General features: G+C 39.4%; 2 protein-coding genes across 3 annotated transcripts in view; one reads left to right on the top strand and one right to left on the bottom strand.

The window, feature by feature from the left end:
- The window catches only part of CDC20B (cell division cycle 20B), a 76,048-nt gene that overhangs the window by 53,823 nt on the left and 6,042 nt on the right, over positions 1-16,183 (bottom strand). The window lies entirely within an intron of this gene.
- Positions 1,286-8,043, top strand: GPX8 (glutathione peroxidase 8 (putative)). 2 transcript variants are annotated; one of them, XM_069096515.1, is made up of 3 exons: positions 1,325-2,143; positions 2,782-3,043; positions 7,352-8,043. In XM_069096515.1, exons 1-3 carry the CDS (start codon positions 1,940-1,942, stop codon positions 7,513-7,515), a joined length of 630 nt encoding a protein of 209 aa, XP_068952616.1. In that variant the 5' UTR covers positions 1,325-1,939; the 3' UTR covers positions 7,516-8,043. The 2 variants fall into 2 exon arrangements, with proteins under 2 accessions (XP_068952617.1, XP_068952616.1); XM_069096516.1 differs by lacking the exon at positions 2,782-3,043 and having other exon boundaries at positions 1,286-2,143.

Here is a 16,183-nt window from a genome sequence, read left to right as displayed (position 1 = left end):
GTCACCAGGCTAGCCAGCTGGGTGTCACTGAGTTGGTCCTCCCTTCCTTCCTGCCATCATTTTCAGAAGCTCTTGCAAAGAGGTGGGGCTGGCAGCCTCCTATGTGATTTTATTTTGGCATCTTCGAAGTCTTCTTATACAAAAATATCTCCACCATGGGCCTAACAAAAGCCACAGTTTAAGCCTCACCTGCCCAGCAAGGATCCAATATAGGCTGAGCTCTGAAATTCTCATCATTAGAGTTCTGTTCCTTTTTCAAAACACAGATTCCCTTGGAAGGAGTGCCATATACATCTACTGATGACAGTGTTGATGGTGGCATCTGAAACCCATCTGAAAACCAGTCAATTGCAAGGTGCTAAGGGAGTGGGGCACAGGACTGGCAGTTTTTGATTAGAGGAGAAGGTGAAAGAGATTAATATAAGGCAGAGGTGTCAGACATGCAGCCTTAAGGTTCCAATGGCCCAGCACCACTGAATACAACAGTAAAATGTAATTGGGAAATATTTCATAAAACACATAAAAATACCATGTAACATAGGTGATGTTAATTTTAAGCATGTTTTTTCAGAGTTGTATTTCAAAAACAAAAACTGTGCAGGGCAAAAAGTAAATCATCCCACCTTTTTTGAAGAAAAGGAGGAAGAGGGAGAAAGAGGAGAAGCCAGTAATCCTGTCCTTTGTCCAGACTGGAGGAGAGAGCGAGACTGAAAACTTTGTGCAGCTCTGCCTCACTGGAGTCTAATTCATGGGCAAGTCAAGACATCACTGTCATGATGTCCCTGGTCCTCTTCAAGAACGAAGGACAGACAACAACAAGGTTAATGTGTGGTTTTCCAAGTCCATGTGCTCTTTAAGCTTGACACAGAATGGGGAATGCTCCCCACAAAAGTCAAGCCCAAGTAAGTGGTCCCAAGAGAACAGGACAGTCTATCAGTAGTTACTCAGTAAATATTTGTCTCATTCTTCATTTACATGCATAAGGGTGGTGCTCCCCTGCTCAGCTCTAATTACCCCCCCCCCTTCATTGCATTCAGCCTGTTATCTTACCTAGGCAGGTCAGGAGTAAATCATGGACTTGGGAATGTCCTAGTCTTGGGTGGTCCTGAGCTCTCATTATCTCTCCACCCCACCCCACAGAGTGGCAACCTGTTTCCTATAAACCTTAGCAAGGAGAAGCATAGGACTGAAGCAGACACAAAGCTTTCCACTTATCTGTTCAATTCATGATGAACTGGTGATCACATCAGTCTCTTTTATGATAAGCATAGACCAAATCATTCTTTTTTAATTAAATGTTTATATTTTCCCAGTTACATTGTAAAAATAATTTTAACATGCTTTAAAATTTTTGAGTTCCAAATTCTCTCCCTCCCTCCTCCTTGAGAAGGCAATTTGTTATATATAATAGTCTTTTTAGAAGTCTAGACAATTTGGGGGGTTTGGTTTTGGTTTCCCCATTTTAAATTCTAAGGCTCTTATCCAATATATACATCACCACTGCGCCCAACAAATCCCTCCGCTTCTTCCGAAGTCATTTCCCTCACCCCTAAATACGTAGGAATTTAATGTAGTAAGTGGAATGGATGACCTCTCGGATCCCTTTCAGCTGCACGTCCTATAGGTCAAAAGTATCATCAAAAGTAACACCAGGGACCTTTTTAAACAGGATCTTTCGAGCTGCTGCAGCGCCATCTATTGGGGAAATATCTTCTGACTTTTTTTAAGGACAATTAAAAGTTAGAGAGGGCTCTTCGTTCCGGGTTTTTAATCTCATCCCCACTGAAGCCGGCCTCCCCTCCGCAGTCCGCGGCCCCTGCGGCAGCCCTGAGGGCTCGGGCCGCCGTGGCCTAGGCCGAGGGCGCGGACGCTGCGGGGGCTTTCGGCTCCTCCTCCTCCCGTTCCGGGCCTGCCGGGACCGCCCCGGGAACCCTCCAAAATGGAGCCTCTCGCCGCGAATCCATTGAAGTGCTCCATCCCCAAGGCCAGGGTGATTGCTGTCTTGTTGTCCATGATCCTGTGCTCCGTCACCTTGTTCCTGCTGCAGCTGAGATACCTGAAGCCGAAAATCAAAGACTTTTATTCGTTCGAAGTGAAGGATTCGCGGGGAAGGACCGTTTCTTTGGAGAAGTACAGAGGCAAAGTAAGTGGCATCTTCGGATTTTCATCTGTATGCGCTTCCTAGTGCTTTCCATCCTCTGTGCAGAATCACACGTTCGCTTTACGACCTGCAATGCTGACTCCGGGTCAGGAGGGCCTGAGGGACTGTCATTGCTACCTCCGGTACTGAGGCCTCAAGGCGTGGGGGGGGGGGGGTCTGTCTGAAATAACATCACAAGGCAAATAAAGTTTGGCTCTCATTTTTCATTTTCTGAATACTAAAAGAATTTTTGTGTTAATACTTTGGATCATTTAGAGGTTGACTAGGGGGGTGGTAGGGATGGGGATGGGGATGGAAATGGGAATGATTGTTAATAAATTATCACATGAAAATGCAGATACAACCCCCCCAAAAAAAACCATTTTTACTTATAACACTAAAACTTTACAGTTTCTCCTTTCTTGCACGCCCAGTCTTTATTAACATCAGTGATATAAAATGCCATTAAGTCCTAGCACTGTTACATTGTTTTATAAATATTTACTTAGAAATCTAATATAATCGAAGAGGAACTGCCTTGTCCGATGCTGTAGTCCCCGAAGCTGTTTTTATTCTTTGAACTTGCAGTTTTTATAAAAATGTGTTTCTCTCTCTGGTTGGACTTTCTCTTTTTCCCGGAGGCATCACTGATTGTAAACGTGGCCAGTAACTGCCGGCACACAGACAGAAACTACTTAGCGCTGCAGGAACTGCACCGGGAGTTTGGGTCGTTCCACTTCAATGTCTTGGCTTTCCCGTGCAATCAGTTTGGAGACTCCGAGCCCCGCCCCAGTCACGAAATAGAAGCTTTTGTAAAATCAAACTATGGAGTGACCTTCCCCGTTTTCCACAAGATTAAGATTCTAGGATCCGAAGGAGAACCTGCATTTAGATTCCTTATTGGTAAATATCTTACTCATTTGTGTTATGTTTTCTAATTGTCTTTCATTTTTGAGATTAAACCCCTCCGCCCCCACCTTAATTATCTGTTTTTTATTTCAGAAATGTTTCATTAACAAAGTCTTACAAAACATCTCATCTTATGTGCTTTTGCAAACCGTAAAAGCACTTTGTAAACAGTAAAAGCGCTATGTAAATGTGAGTTCATATTATTATACTTAAATATTTTAAGGATCCTTGACTTCATTTATTTAATTGGTCTGTTAACAAATGTAGATGCTTCCACACATTAGTAAATCGTCTCTAAAATTCACCTGCCTGATGGCCAAGAAAGTAACCTCTAAATTTAGCTGTGCTGGTGCTTAGACAAACAAAAACACAGTTCATCCTCACCTTGGTAGTTCCTTTACAATTTTTTATATCTATTGATTGACAAAGCTTTTTATATGAAATACTTTCACTTCATGAAAGCTCTCACCTTGCCAATTCTTATTAGCATAATTTCACAAAGCATTGATTCAGCCCAGGGTCACCTCCAAACATGGTGAGGCATTGAAGAAAGACTTTAGTGGGAGATTGTTATTATTAACAACAATTCTTAGCAAGTTTTGTTTCCCCAAAATTAGTGCTTCATTTTCTTTGGTAGTACAAGATCTGATCCAATGCAAATTACAGTTTAATTCAGTATTGCTATGGCTATGCAACATATTTCATGGAAGATTTCATCTTGCAAATTCTTATTGGTATAACTTCATAAAGCATAATATGAAAATACGTCATTTTTCTCTTTGCATACCTCTACATAATGTTGATGAGGAAGGAAACTGATAATTTTCCTGCCAGCTATGAAAGACTGTTTCAAGGCTACCTTCAGGTCTGGCTAGATTCAAGCTAAAAGCTTGCTAGATTCAAAGTAAAATAGCCTTCATGTTTGAATTACCTAGTCCTATATCATAACATTTTCACTATGGTTCTTTGTGACTTAAAGCACCACTGCTCCACATTATGAATGAAGCAAAAGTTCTATACATTCTTCCATGGCCATATAAGACCTATCCCTTTTAAAGACATTATATAAAGCAGCTGTAAAAACTTACGTAAGACCTGACATCCTAAAAAGCAAACATAATGACTACCTAGCAGTGTAGGCAAAAGAATCATTGTGAGTCCTATTGCTATTCAATTATTGGTTGTAACCGTCAAATTATATGTGCACAATGTCTACTCAAATAAATGGCAATTGCCCCAACTCATTAAGCTTTTTTTTTTTCTGCTGGTACTTACTATGTGTGAGGCACTGTGCTAACTGTTGAAGATGCATTGACAAAAATGAATCTCTACCCTCCAGAAGCTTACAGTCTCCTAGGGAGATCAATTAGGAGGCTAGTGCAATAGTCCCGGCAAGGTGTGATGACAGGTATGCCTCAACAAATGGCACTTGAGGAGATACAAAGATGAACCACAAATTGTCCTTGCTTTCCAGAAGCTGACTAATTATTGACTGCCATCTCTGCATTCTATCCTCTGCTAACACTGTGCGCCCATGCTTTTTCTAGTGCTCTAGTCATTTCTCCCAAGTCTCTCTTGATGTCCCCTCCTCCTTTTATCCCTGAAACGTGGACCTCCACTGATCTCACGCACTCCCTAGGCTTGTCATTAACTCCACGTGGATGGTTCCCAAGTCTATAATTTCCCACCTGCTCCTAGACATTTCCCATCTGGACATGCTACCAGTACCTCAGACTCAACAAATAAAACTAAATACTCCTTTTGCTCCCCAAACCTCTATCGCCTTCCAACTTCCTTATTTTACATTGATGATACCACTACTCGCCTCTCAGCAGAAGTGTCATCAACATCCTGACTGGTCTAATTCTGGCATCTCCCCATTCAGCTATCCTGTCACTGTACCTTCCCTCTCCCTGTCTGTGACATTCTCTCCATGCCTTAGCCAGGCATTCAGAGCTCCCTACAGCCTGACTCCAGCCTTCCTTGCTGTCCTTAGCTCATAATCGTCTTCACAATGCTATATTCTAACCAGACTGCACTGCTTATTTCCCCTCTTCTTGCCCTGCTCTCTCCTCTGTCACTCTGTCACCAAAACAAACTCTTTTCCCTAATGTTTGCCTATGAAAATCCTTTAGGCCCAGCTTAGGCACTACTCCTTGCAGGAACTTTTCCCAAATTCTCCCTGCCGGAATTTCTCTCTACCCATCTCTCATTGCATCTTCTTAGACTCACTATATTCTAATTTGTATGATAGTTATTTATGTATGACTTCTATCCTCTGCAAGATTTTGAACTCCTGAAGCACACTGACTGTGTGATGCCCAATCTTACCTCGGTATCACCGGTGCCAGTAGAGGGCCTAGCATACAGCAGGCACATAATACATGTTCATTATATTGAAACTGAATTAAATATAATAGAAAGCCAATGGCATTAAGCACTTAGAAACACAGAAAAGGAACAGATCACATCTGGCTTGGGGCATCAGGTGGCTGTGGTGTTTGTCCTTCACTTTTGAAGAGGACCACGGTATCAGGGAAACGATGATGTGACTTGCAATTGACTCTGATTTGAGTGAGGGAGGACTGTGCAAGGTCACCAGCCTCACTTTCTCCTCCAGAGCCATCAGGCCAAGCTTCATAAAGGAGACAGTATTTGAACTAGACCCTTAAGGGTAGGTGGAATTCCAATAACTAACAATTCTAAGTCAAGGGAAGTGGGTAAACAAAGACCCAGAGTTAAACAAACAGGATATTTTTGAGGAAAGATGAAATAGTTGTTTTGCTGAATATCAGGTGCATGAGAGGAAGTGTTAAGAGTTGGAACAGTAGATTGGGGCTACATCACAATGCACTAGAATGGATTTTATTCCATAGGTAACAGGGAACCATTGAAATCAGGAAAAATATATCTCAGAAAGATTAATCTGGCCTTGTGGGAATGGCAATGGAAATGAGTAAATAGATACAAGAGATCTTCAACTACCTGCCACTGACGACTTTATTAATAATTTCCAATTTGGTTGTTGTTTTTTTTTACTATATCCATGTGCCACTCATGGTCTAATATTCATTTTTATATTTGCAGATCAACAGCTTCCATTTACAACCCAAATCTTAGAATTAGTTCTCTAATTTTCATGTCAAAATTACAGTAATATCCTTTTCCCTGTGATTATTCAAGTTAATTTCTGATATTCCATTGTTTCTAAAGTCTTTCCCTCAAAGAATTTAAAAACTTGTGTGGACTCAAAGTTTGCTTTGAAGTCAAACAAAGTTCTAGGAGCAAATAAGTATAAAAACTTTAAATGCAAATGAGAATTGGGTCCTTTTAAATAAGTTTTGAGCAGAACAGACCTAGATAAAGCAGCATCTTAACTCTGAGTTCCTTGCATAAAGGAAAAGATTTTTGCCACAAACTGTTGTGTTATGCTTTAAAACCTTTTCCATCATGGAAATTTTTCCATTCCTCCAGCTAATTTTAAGCTAGGTTAACTGAAATAACAATGCAATTTTAATAATTCTATGCAGTTTTATTTGGTTCTTCTAGTTAGAAATGTTTCTTTATATGTTGCATCTTCCCTAAGTTAGTCAATTAGGTGGGCCCAAATGATATTCATCCATAAATTTAAATTGAACACCAAATAACTTGAAATAAATGGCTTTCAGAGGCAAAAATTCCTTTCCTACATTAACAAAGAGCCAGCCTTTAAAGAAAAATTCATTGCATGCGTGTAATTCTTCAGTTTTGTGGCTATTATATCTTTAATATTCCAAGCAACTACATATTAAATATACAGATTAAACTACAAATTTATTAATTACCTAATTGGCAGTATCATTTTATCCATTAAAATGAAATAACAAGGTTAAAAATGTTTTTATTTAAATGTATTTTTCCAAAATGAACTGTTTTACTTCATTCCCTAGCAGATCTATAGAAAATCAATAGTAGAACAAGATCTGGATATTTCAACTTTTTCCTAAAAGAGTTTGACTAACATTATTATAGACCCAGAGTCTGATTTTTAAATCCTCATTTAGGCAACATTTAGGGGTTAGGATTCTTTGCCTCTTCTAATTATATTGTATTTACTTGTCTTACATCCCTCAGTAGAACATAAACTCCTTAGGAGGGAACTGTTTTTCATTTTTGTCTTTTTATTCATAATTCTTAGCACAGTGTCTTACATATAGGTTTGTTGAGTTTAAATTAATTCAGTGGAGAGTGTGCTCGAAATTAAGTTGAAGATTTTGGTTTACACTTTAATTAAGTTAATTTACCTACTCATTTTTTTTTTAGATTCATCAAAGAAAGAGCCAAGGTGGAATTTTTGGAAATATCTTGTCAATCCTGAGGGTAAAGTTGTGAAATTCTGGAGACCTGATGAATCCTTGGAAGCCATCAGACCAGATGTAGCAGCTTTGGTTAGACAAATCATCATCAAAAAGAAAGAAGACCTTTAAAAATAGTATTAATCATGTGAATCTAGTGCAGCAACGAGAGCATCAAAATGTCTAAATGTCATTTTCATCACATTTTAATCATTCCAACAGTTCTGGAATCCAATTAAATATGGTCCAGAAGAGGATGGTATCTCTTAAATAAGTGCCTAAGATGTGTCTCTCTCTCTCCCCTCCCCCTCCCCCCACCCCACTCCGCTCCTCCTCCTAAAAATTGTTTAGACTGGGGATAAAGTCAAAATTAAATATACCAAGAATTCATCAAAAACTGAAAATTCAGAATATTTCATCACCAAAACACTACTGTTCTTTTAACAAACATGAAACTTTTTTGATACTTGTAATTGATGGATTAAATACTAACTACCCCAGAGCACTATGTAAGTATAATTAAATTTGAACAACATATAACTAAAAATTTTGTGTGGTCAATATTACCAGAAAAAGGGTACTGGGAGAATTGTAGGACATAAGATAGATGTGCAAACTTATGCATATTCAGATTTGTAAATAAAGTTTTTATAAGTAGAACTCTTCTGACATCTTTTGTTCAGTCACTTCTGACTCTTTGTGACCCCATTTAAGGTTTCACATTCATTTCTCCAGATCATTTTATGGATAAGGAAACTGAGGCAAAAGGGATTAAGTGACTGCCCAGGGTTACACAGCTAGTAAGTGTCTGAAGCCAAATTTGAACTCAGGAAGATGAGTTTTCCTGACTTCAGGCCCAGCACTCTATCAACTTAGCCACCTAGTCACCCCTCTGACATCCTAGTGCATTTTATTATTTTGACAAAGCTACCTGTTACAATTTTTATATCATGCTATTTAGGAACTTTCTATATTTTAGCTAATTATTAGTCATTTCCTCATATTTCCCTAAAGTTCATCTAATTCCACAAATGGTGCTTATGTCCAGTCCACACCTTGGATTTGAAGAAAGTAAATAATAACTGAAAATTATGTCCAAATGTAGATATAATTATTCAAAGCAACTGAAGATTGATTATTTCTGTTAAGGGTGAATTGGACACTTGGCAATTAATTCATTGCTTGATGCTTGACCATTTTGATGGGAGGGAGGGAGAGAGAGGGGGTGGCAGAGCAGTTCAACCCCCAAATGGTTAAAATGGTGGCAGAATAATGTGGTGAACTATAATTATTACAGAAGCCCTAAGATGACAGTTCAAAAGTCTGAACGATTTTTCTTCCCAAATCATAACTTTTAAGTTTTGTCAGTCATGTAATAGTCACGGTCTAACCAAGTCGTCTACCCCTAAACAGCAAGGCACCCTTTCTAATTATGTCCTCCTATGAAGTCAAGGGAGCAATGAAGTGGGATTAATAGCCAGTCATATAAAATTTGGCTTGGAGGGACAGCATCCATTTTTTCTGGTTTGGCTCTCTATTATAAGGCATGTCCTCACTTATGTAGGTGAGGATTCTTGGTAAAATAGAGGCAGTCTTGCCACCCTGCCACTAAGCTACCACTCTGGATCCAGGTGATGAGGCAGGAGATATTCCAGTATTAGGTTCTAAACTATTTTGAAACCAAAGTTCTTAAAGGGGCATACCTAGAAATATTTGCAGAGGCATGAGAGCATTTTTTTACTACCTAGGCTTACAGAATAAGATTTTTTAAAATAAGTTTCCATTAAAGGTCAAGGAATCTTAGGAACCTTTAAAAAAAACTCACAGACAGGCAGCATGTTATGACAGAAGCAGCACTCTAAATTATAGGTTTTTTAAGGACAGAGACTTTCTTTATATCTGACCGTCTCTGTCTGGAAAGAGTTCAGGAGACCTGGATCCCAACGCTCCGCTCTTCCACTATTTTGTTATGTGATTCTGGGCAAATCATTTGACCTTTCTGGATCTCAAGTTTCCTCATCTCTAACTGAAGAGTTTGGACCAAACTCTCTCTAAAGCCCCTCCCCTGACCGTTTGGATGAATTTGACAATAATAATGTTTGAAGCATAAAAATAAGATCAAATGCTAATATGGAACTCTTTTTTTTTTTACTATTTTATTTTTTTTCAATTATATGTAAAAACAATTCTTAATCTTCGTTATAATTTTGAGTTCCAAATTATCTCCCACTTTCCTTCTCCTCCCCCCTCATCGAGAAGCAAGCAATTCAATAAAAGTCATACATGTGCAGTCATGCAAAACATATTTCCATATTAGTCATATTGTGAAAGAGGACAGATACACATAAAACCAAGAAAAATAAAGTGAAAAAAAGTATGCTTCCATCTGCATTCAGACTTGTGGAACTCTTTCAAAAGAGTATTGTATTAAAGTTTGTCCCTACATTAAGACTGTTTGCAGTAGGATAGAGGATAGGGATAGGGACTGGACCAGTACTTTCACTAGTAAAGGGAACTCCCAGGTGAGGAAATTCCCTCTACCAATGCAGATTGGCACCTTCTCTGAAACCTACAGACTTACAGAAGTGCCAACAGGCCCAAGAGGCTGTGACTTGTCCTGGATCATGCAGCCAATATGTTTCAGAGATTGACTTTGAACCTAGGTTCTTCCTAGCTTCAAGGCTAACATGCTATCTGACTTTATAATGGTGCCACTCACTTCCATCTGCAGGGAAATACATTTAAATTCCAGGATTCTAAAAAAAAAAACATTGAGAGTTCTCTTCCAGGCACTAAACCCAAAACAGTTCTACCTTGTATTTGATTCCAATTTCTCTTCTATTGCACGTATGTGTGAATGAGCACACACACGAATACACACACACACACACACATACACACACCCCACTGCCCTTCTAGACCATTACCCTTGCTCTCATTAATTTCTTTCCATTCCAATCTCAACTCAATGGTTAGCCAATTCACTACCATACTATTCTCTAATTTAAAAGCTCTCTCCCTGCCTCCTTCTCCTGCACATGCCTTGCCAAATCTCAGCCCTTCAGTAAACCCACCATCTTGCCTCTGCCACCCCTACTCACTTGCTGCTGAACAGAGCCAGAGGAAGTCACACAACAGAACTGAACACATTATGAATTCATGTAATCTAACTTCAAATAGGCCTCAGTGATGCAAAGCTAACCTTCTACTCCTCCCTAATTGATTCCCTGCCTCTCACCACAGAAACTATTCCAAACATTCTCTTCTCTCCTCACGTCTCTTACACTCCCTCTTCTCTTCCAGCTGAGGATCTTGCCTCTTAGTTCACTGGAAAAATTGAGACCATTAGACATGAGCTCTATCTTTTCCCCTTCTCATCTTTAAACACTTTAACATCATCCCCCACTCTCATCCCCTACACTCCCCAACAATGAAGTGGCCCTTTCTCTTGCCAATACTAAGCCCTTCATATTTGCCCTTGATCCAATCCTTTCCTATCATCTCCAACAGATTATAACCTTGATCATCCCTGCCTCTCCATCCTTCGACCTCTTCCTGTCTCCTGGTTTCTCCCCTACTGCTTTCAAATATACCCTCTGTCTTAAGCTTCTCTCCTGGAAAAATTTCACTAAATCCTACCATTTACTCAAGCTGTCATCTTATCTCTCTCTTCAGTTGTTTCCTCTCTCTCCTCCTCAACCATCTGTAATCTTTTAGCCTCATTCAACTGAAACTGCTCTACAAAGTTACCAGTCATTTCTTAATTGCCAGATCTGATGGTCCTTTCTGTCTTTCGTCCTTCTCCACCTGTCTCCTGCACTTGACACTGCTGGCCTGTCCTACTAGAGACACTCTTCTCTAGGTTTTCATGACTCTGTGCTCTCCCACTGCTCCTATCAAACTGCCTGTCCAATCACTCCTTCTTCAAGGCTCATTATCCTTTTCACAGTCGCCAATTCTGGATGCTCCAAGCATTCTGTCCTGTGCCCTTCTCTCTCTGTACACGTCTTCTTGGGTGACCTCATTAGCTCCCATGGGCTAATCATCATCTCTATGCAGAAGACTAAGAGATCTATATATCCAGTCCCAGTCTCTCCCTGAGCCTCTGTCCCACATCACCTACTGCATCTTGGACACTTAAAAATCTATGTCCTGGGGCGGCCCCGGTAGCACAGCGAGTAAGAGCACCGGCTCCTGTGTCGGGATGACCTGGGGATCGAATCTGGGCTCAGACACTTATTACCCACCCAGAAACACCTGGCCGTGTAACCTTGAGCAAGTTACTTAACCCCAATTGCTTTTAAAAAAAAAATCTATGTCCTTGTACTGTAATGCCAAGCAAAGGCAACTTCCCAAGGTTCAAAATACCAGCACGGGTGCTCTCCATTTTGTTCAGTGACAAATTAAGAACAGAGAAGATCAAAATAGGACATCATTCAAAATACAGCATTTACTAAGTGTGATTAAGTAATCTCCAAGTACTACCCCACCCCAGGACCTTCCATTCAGTCAATCAATTACAAAGTCTCTGTTCTAAAAACTAGTCCACCCCTAGGCTGTACCTTCATTTAGTCCATCACAAAGCTCCTCTTCTCAAATGGAGATTAGTTTCCAATCATAAGTAAAGTACATTCATTTGTTCAATCACAGAGCACAAAAAGGTCAAAAGTTCCCCACCCCTGGATCACAATTGAATCTACCCCAGAGTTACAACAAGTTTAAGCACAGCACTTAATACCCAAATGGAGGCAAGTTCTCAGCAATCTTTGTTCCTGGGGAGACAAAGCTTAGCAAGGCCACAAGATACATTGCCAGTCTCTTCATTAATTCATCCTCTGTCTGCTGAACAGTCCTAGGACCCCTGAAAACATTAGCAAAACCCTCTTCCAGGATTTCTGTAAACATACAACAAGAAAATCCTTCTTCAGGGCTTCTGAACCAACAGCCAGGTTCCAAGTTTCTGCACCAACAGCACTGTCCTTCACCAGTGGACAAATCTGGCAAAACAACATCAAAACAGACAGACAAAGTACCAGCATAACAGCCATGTCTCCTCAGTCCTCGGCAGCTCTGGGTGGCAGCTCTCAAAGTCCTAGGCAATTCAAAGTGGCCCTCAGCAATCCTCAGTCTCTCTCTGCCTCCACAAAGGTGCTGCTTCCAAAAAGTTCTTCTGCCCTCTCGTGTCTCTCCAAATCTATGTCACCAGCTCCTCCCAGTTCAGCACTCTCTTTTCATCTGTCAACAAGTCCATCCCACAAGTGGGATTAACAAACTCTGGGTTTTAACACAATCAAACCAAAAACCAAGCCAATACAGGGGAATCTTTAAATGCCATTACTATTACAGTCCTGCACACAGGTCAAACTCAACACATTTCAAATAGAACTCTATCTCACTGACCAAGATCCTACCCCTTTTCCAAATTTCTCTATTTCTGTCAAAAGCATCACCGTTTCTCCAATTTCCTAGGTTCATAACCTAAATATTATTCAAGACTCTCACCTTACATATCTAATCAGTTTCCAAACTTGCCATTTCAACCTCCATAGCATCTCTCACATCCAACCCTTTCTACTCTCACACCCAACCACCTTAGTTCAGACCCTAATCACCTCTTGACTAGATTATGATGTTAACCTCAAGTCTCTCCCCACTCCATCCATCCTGCACAATGCCAAACTTTCCTTAAGTACAGAGCTGAGCATGGCATTCCCCAAATCAATAAACTCCTGTAGCTCCATGTTACTACAAGAAAAAAAAATGTTTAGCTTATAAAAACCTAGTCCTAACCTTTCTTTGTAGCTTCATCATACATTATTCCCCATCCTGCACACTGTAATCCAATCAAACTGGCCTCCTTTCTATTCCTCACCTCCTCTCTACTCTTTACCTCATCTCTTACCTCCTTGCCTTTGCACTGGCCATCCCCATGACTAGAATACACTAATTCCTCACTTGCATCTCAAAAAATATTCTACCTCTCTTTCTTCAAGTCACAAATCAACACCATCTTCTATATGAACCTTATTTGCTGCCCCCAACTTCTAGTACCCTTTCTCCCAAACTACCTTGTAATTTATTTGTATTTATTCACTACTTAGTATCTACCATGGCACACATTAAGTGGTTAATAAATGCTTAGTGGTTGATTACAATGGTTGAATACAGGCAAAGTATTCCCATATTGTATGGACAATTAAGAATTCTTTTTGCATTTTTATAAGGGGAAGGAGGAAACCTCACCTCCAAGCAGGGGTCTTCTAACTTGTATGTACTGGGCCAGGGAGTATATAGCAAACTGAAATTGTTAGGAGCCTCCAAGTTATGCTGGTCATAGCAATTTGTCCCTCTCCTAACTGTGTTGTAAGGTAGAAAAGGTTATATCCCTCTCAAATTAAGCATAACAACCATTTCTCATATTTCAGCACTCAGGAAGAAAATTGGCTATATGAATTTCCTCCATTGCTGTCTAAATGGAAGGAGAACACCAGAGTACTCTTAGAAGCAATCATAGAAAGGGTTTTGTCTCCTTTCTTTGTGCAAAGAATACTATACAAAGCTACAATTCCCCTGTGATTAAAGATGAATAAAGTAAAAGCCAAAGTACCTTTAATCAGGGTTAAGAAAAAGTATTTCTTCATTAGCCCTAATATAAATATTTTAAAGGAACCACAAAAGAAATATAAAGAAATGTCATAAGTGCTCTAAACAGTTTGCTTAAACCTGCCCTGATGAAGGAACATGTGGAAATATGGAAGTGTATGCAGTTGCTGTAATTATGAAAAACAGCTAACTAACAATACACTGCCCAATCACCACACACATATACTAAAACCAGACTTTGTCAACTAGATTTTCTGCCAAATCAAACAAAAACCAATCTTTACAAGGCAAAAAAAAAAAAAAAAAAGAAAAAGAAAATGACCATGTAGATAACATACAGGTATATGCTGTCTTAAAAAAAAAAACCCAAATTCATTTTATTATATTCAAATCAGCTCATTCATTGTAATACAATTCATTGTAATACAATGAATGGTTCACATTCATAGGATCATGATCTTTTTTTTTTTAAGTGAGATTTGCCTTGGGGGGGGGGTGAGGAGGGAAGAGAAGCCACTAGACTGGAGTACACAGGGAAAGTCTTGAACAGAGGGTCAGATGTTTTTGAAGTAACATCATTGGAATCAGAGCTGCTATAATCCCAAAAATCATCTTTCATCCTTTCTATCCCACTTCCCCATGTGTGGGAGCTCATTATGGTGCAAGGCTTCTGAGATTTACAAATAAAGAGTAGGTAAAGAGCTATGAACTACAATAATTATATGCTGAGCCTTCCTCTCTCTACATATTTACATCTCTCCCTATACTTTTTCCTTTTTATGGCTGTTTTTCTCACCCCCATTCCTCTTCTACTTATCTGACTTTTCTTCTTCATCCCCCTTTTCTCTCTTTCTCCATCTTTTTTCCTTTATCTCCTTCCCTTCTTGTGACTGCCATAATTAAAAGATATTTTAAGGCATCTGTTGAATAAAAGTATTTCTTGTAATTAATTTTAAATATGTAAGATCCATATATATATATATGCTTCTTTCACCTGATACACATGAAGACAATCTTGGTTGAAAATTTCTAGAAATGTTTTAGCCTTTTTATTCAAATATCGTTATTTCCTAAATTTTTAAAAGTACTAGTACACAAAAAACAATTAAAATAGTTCCTTAGCAACCATAAATTCATTCACTAAGTTATAATTGTTGAAATTAATTGCTCAATGATAAAAATAAATACATTATAATAAAGGTGGTAAAGCAGATAAAGCACTGGCCCTGGAGTCCGGAAGATCAGAGTTCAAATCCAGCTTCAGATACTTACTAGTTGTGTGACCCCAGGCAAGTTACTTAACCCCAATTGCCTCCAAACTAAAAAATTCAATGATAAGGAAGACTGAAACAGTAAATCATAGCGCCATCATTTTCCTATTTACCGTGATAACTAAAAAATTAGAAGCATGGATATTTGTCTATGTCACGATAGATGCAACAGGACGGCAGTTGCATGTTAGCTGGTGCATTCAGATATTCAACCAGCTAACAATACACTGCCATTCCATCACAACCATATAACCAGCGCTTTTCAAAGTCTTCTTGTTGACTTCACTGAAAAAGGTGAACAAGTCCAGGAGCAAGTGGCAGGGTGGTCGTGACTGCTGAACTGAACCCCAGCAGCCAGCTTACAGCACACTGCCTACCTGACCCAGGGAATGAGGGCAGTACACTAGAGCAGAAAGCTCATTCAGAGCCCAAGGACCTTGGCTCTAGTCTCCACTCTGTATTTCCTATCTGTGTCTACGGGCAAGTCTGTCACCCATTCCGGAGCTCTACTTCTCCTCCATAAAATGGGGGAATAATAGTTGCACTATGTATTTACAGGGCTATCATAAGGTAAAAACTTTTGCTAAATAAATAAGAACAATTATTACCACAGATGGCCATGAGATCACTACAGAGTTGTTTATGGTGACTTTCCAGTATTAAACAATGGTCAAAATTCACTAACCACTCGCCTGCATTGTTAGAAAATCGAGAGAGGAAACTTGCCCCCCCCAAAAAAAATACTAAATGTATTTGAATGCTGTGAGACTGCTCAAAAATAACTTCATCTGGACAATCAAAAATATCCAGAAGAAGCCACCAAAATACCATTAGCATCTCAGATAATGGGAAGTTGATGATATATATAACTGATGTTTTAAAATCACCTAAATATATTTTAGTTTCATAAATTACTTCTACTGACT

The sequence above is a fragment of the Petaurus breviceps genome, unplaced genomic scaffold, assembly GCF_028583685.1.
Source record: "Petaurus breviceps papuanus isolate PSGF00001 unplaced genomic scaffold, PetGlider_PUasm1.0 229, whole genome shotgun sequence".
Lineage (NCBI taxonomy): Eukaryota > Metazoa > Chordata > Mammalia > Diprotodontia > Petauridae > Petaurus > Petaurus breviceps.
Note: the sequence above shows the minus strand (reverse complement) of the source record. Positions and strands in the feature narration are given on the sequence as shown.

Excerpts from the sequence above, each read along its gene's own strand:
- GPX8 (XM_069096515.1), top strand. The coding sequence starts at position 1,940 with ATGGAGCCTCTCGCCGCGAATCCATTGAAGTGCTCCATCCCCAAGGCC. Across the intron at positions 2,144-2,781 it reads TGGAGAAGTACAGAGGCAAA|GCATCACTGATTGTAAACGT; the intron begins GTAAGTGGCATC and ends TTTTTCCCGGAG. Across the intron at positions 3,044-7,351 it reads TGCATTTAGATTCCTTATTG|ATTCATCAAAGAAAGAGCCA; the intron begins GTAAATATCTTA and ends TTTTTTTTTTAG.